Genomic DNA, 1908 nt, shown 5'->3' on the forward strand with positions numbered 1-1908 from the left:
CGTTCCTCTGCCTCTGCGATCTGGTTCTCCAGATTGGCGCGCTATCGAAACAAGAAATATTTGTGCTCAGTTTCGCTCCTAATGTCTGTTGCCTACAAAACAAACTTAATATTCAAATATTCTAAATTTTTTGTTTGTGTAGTTGCATACCTGTCCTTTCACGGAATCGATCTCGGACTGCAGTCTCTGAATCATGCGGTTAAGATCAGCAATCTCTGTCTTTGTTGATCTAAGGTCATCACCATATTTGCTTGCGGATGTCTGGATCTCCTCGAACTGAGGAACAGAACATACGATGTGTAAGATTTAATATCTCATGCACCTCAATAGTAACATTTGCTTTGAACAACCATATTAAGACTTTACAGTTTGGATGATACTCAAAAGATAACACACCTTGGACTTGTACCACATCTCAGCCTCAGCCCGGCTTCGGTTAGCGATCTCTTCGTACTGAGCGCGGACCTCAGCGACGATGGCATCCATGTCGAGATTCCTGCTGTTGTCCATCTCCACAACGACTGAGGTGTCCTTGATCTGAGACTGCAGCTCACGGATCTCCTACAAGTTCACAATGCGAGAGCACAACATTATCAAAGTGTGTTTTGTCATATGTAAGTGAACTATATGTGTAGTGGGAATCTCTAGCTGTAATTTACCTCCTCAAAGATCTGCCTGAGGAAGTTGATCTCGTCAGTGAGGCTTTCCAATTTGGCCTCCAGCTCAACCTTATTCATGTAGGCCTCATCGACATCCTACAAAAAGCAAACATAATTTAATCATCATTTAAGATTAAAGTAAGCATTTGTGAGTAGTTATTTTGTTTTGAATTATGTAAGAGACAATCTACGAACCTTCTTGATGAGCACAAACTCGTTCTCACACTCTGTGCGCTTGTTGATCTCATCCTCATACCTGAAGAGAAGTGAAAAAAATTACTTTGGTTAAAATCAGGAATGTTTTGAATTGTTTATAAATGGGTTTTGTACACTAGGGGGCAGCAATGCTCCATCTTTAGTAAGAAACGCTTGTTCTTTTTCTGGATTCAGTTCATTGTGTCCCATGGGTTTTAACATTAATCGTCCCATCAGATTTGTTTAGAGATCCATGAAAGGTGCTGCGTAGATGTTTGTTAAATAGCTGTAATCGATCTGACTCATGCTGATGCCCATTTAATTGAGGCACAGACATGTTTTTTTTTCAATGGGATATTATGTATATAATGCCTATAATCATGCCTGAAATGCCTATAATATGATTCAAATCTCAAAAAGGCTGGACCATTGTCCAGGTGGCAGGTATACCAGGGAGAGACTAGAGCAACCATGTACTTTCTGTATCAGTTACATATGCCTTGTTGGATAATTAATTGAGTTTATTCCCATCAGAAAACTTTAAAGCATGTTTTCTCTCCATTTGAATTTATAGAGCCTCATTTATTCTGGGAAAACTTAAGTGCACCACAAAAGCCTTCTTTGACAATACTTGGATGCTGTCCATCCCCTAGACCAAACGTCCAGCCAAATTAAAATGAGGCTTTTGTGAAAGCCATTGTACATACTTGTTTTTGAAGTCCTCAACAAGGCCTTGCATGTTGTGCAGGTCAGCCTCCAGCTTCATTTTGTCATTGCCAAGGCTGTCGAGCTGTCTGCGCAGATTGGAGATGTAGGCCTCGAACATGGCGTCGATGTTGGAGCGTGTGGCCGTCTGGTTCTGAAGGAGGCTCCATTTGGTCTCCAGCATCTTGTTTTGCTGCTCCAGGAAACGTACCTACATTGGCAAGATGAGAATAGAGGTTTTATCTCAATCAAGACACAAATGAAAACCATACTTGGCAGCAAGTGCAGCTTCGGAGAGCAACGCCCCCAGACCGATGCTGCAAAGTAATTTTGGAATCATGGTTCTACG

At 41.5% G+C, this 1908-nt stretch overlaps 1 protein-coding gene across 1 annotated transcript; it reads right to left on the minus strand.

The window, feature by feature from the left end:
* Positions 1 to 2: 2 nt before the first annotated feature.
* LOC107576042 (keratin, type II cytoskeletal 8) lies at positions 3 to 1792 on the minus strand (the record flags this gene model as incomplete). Its single annotated transcript, XM_016262314.1, has 6 exons — positions 1562 to 1792; positions 855 to 915; positions 660 to 755; positions 397 to 561; positions 151 to 276; positions 3 to 41 (listed from the first exon to the last, which is right to left on the minus strand). Coding segments are annotated over exons 1-6 (669 nt in total), but the record flags the coding sequence as incomplete, so codon positions are not given.
* Positions 1793 to 1908: the final 116 nt, after the last annotated feature.

Source organism: Sinocyclocheilus grahami, unplaced genomic scaffold (assembly GCF_001515645.1).
Source record: "Sinocyclocheilus grahami isolate Dianchi unplaced genomic scaffold, SAMN03320097.WGS_v1.1 scaffold3142.1, whole genome shotgun sequence".
NCBI lineage: Eukaryota > Metazoa > Chordata > Actinopteri > Cypriniformes > Cyprinidae > Sinocyclocheilus > Sinocyclocheilus grahami.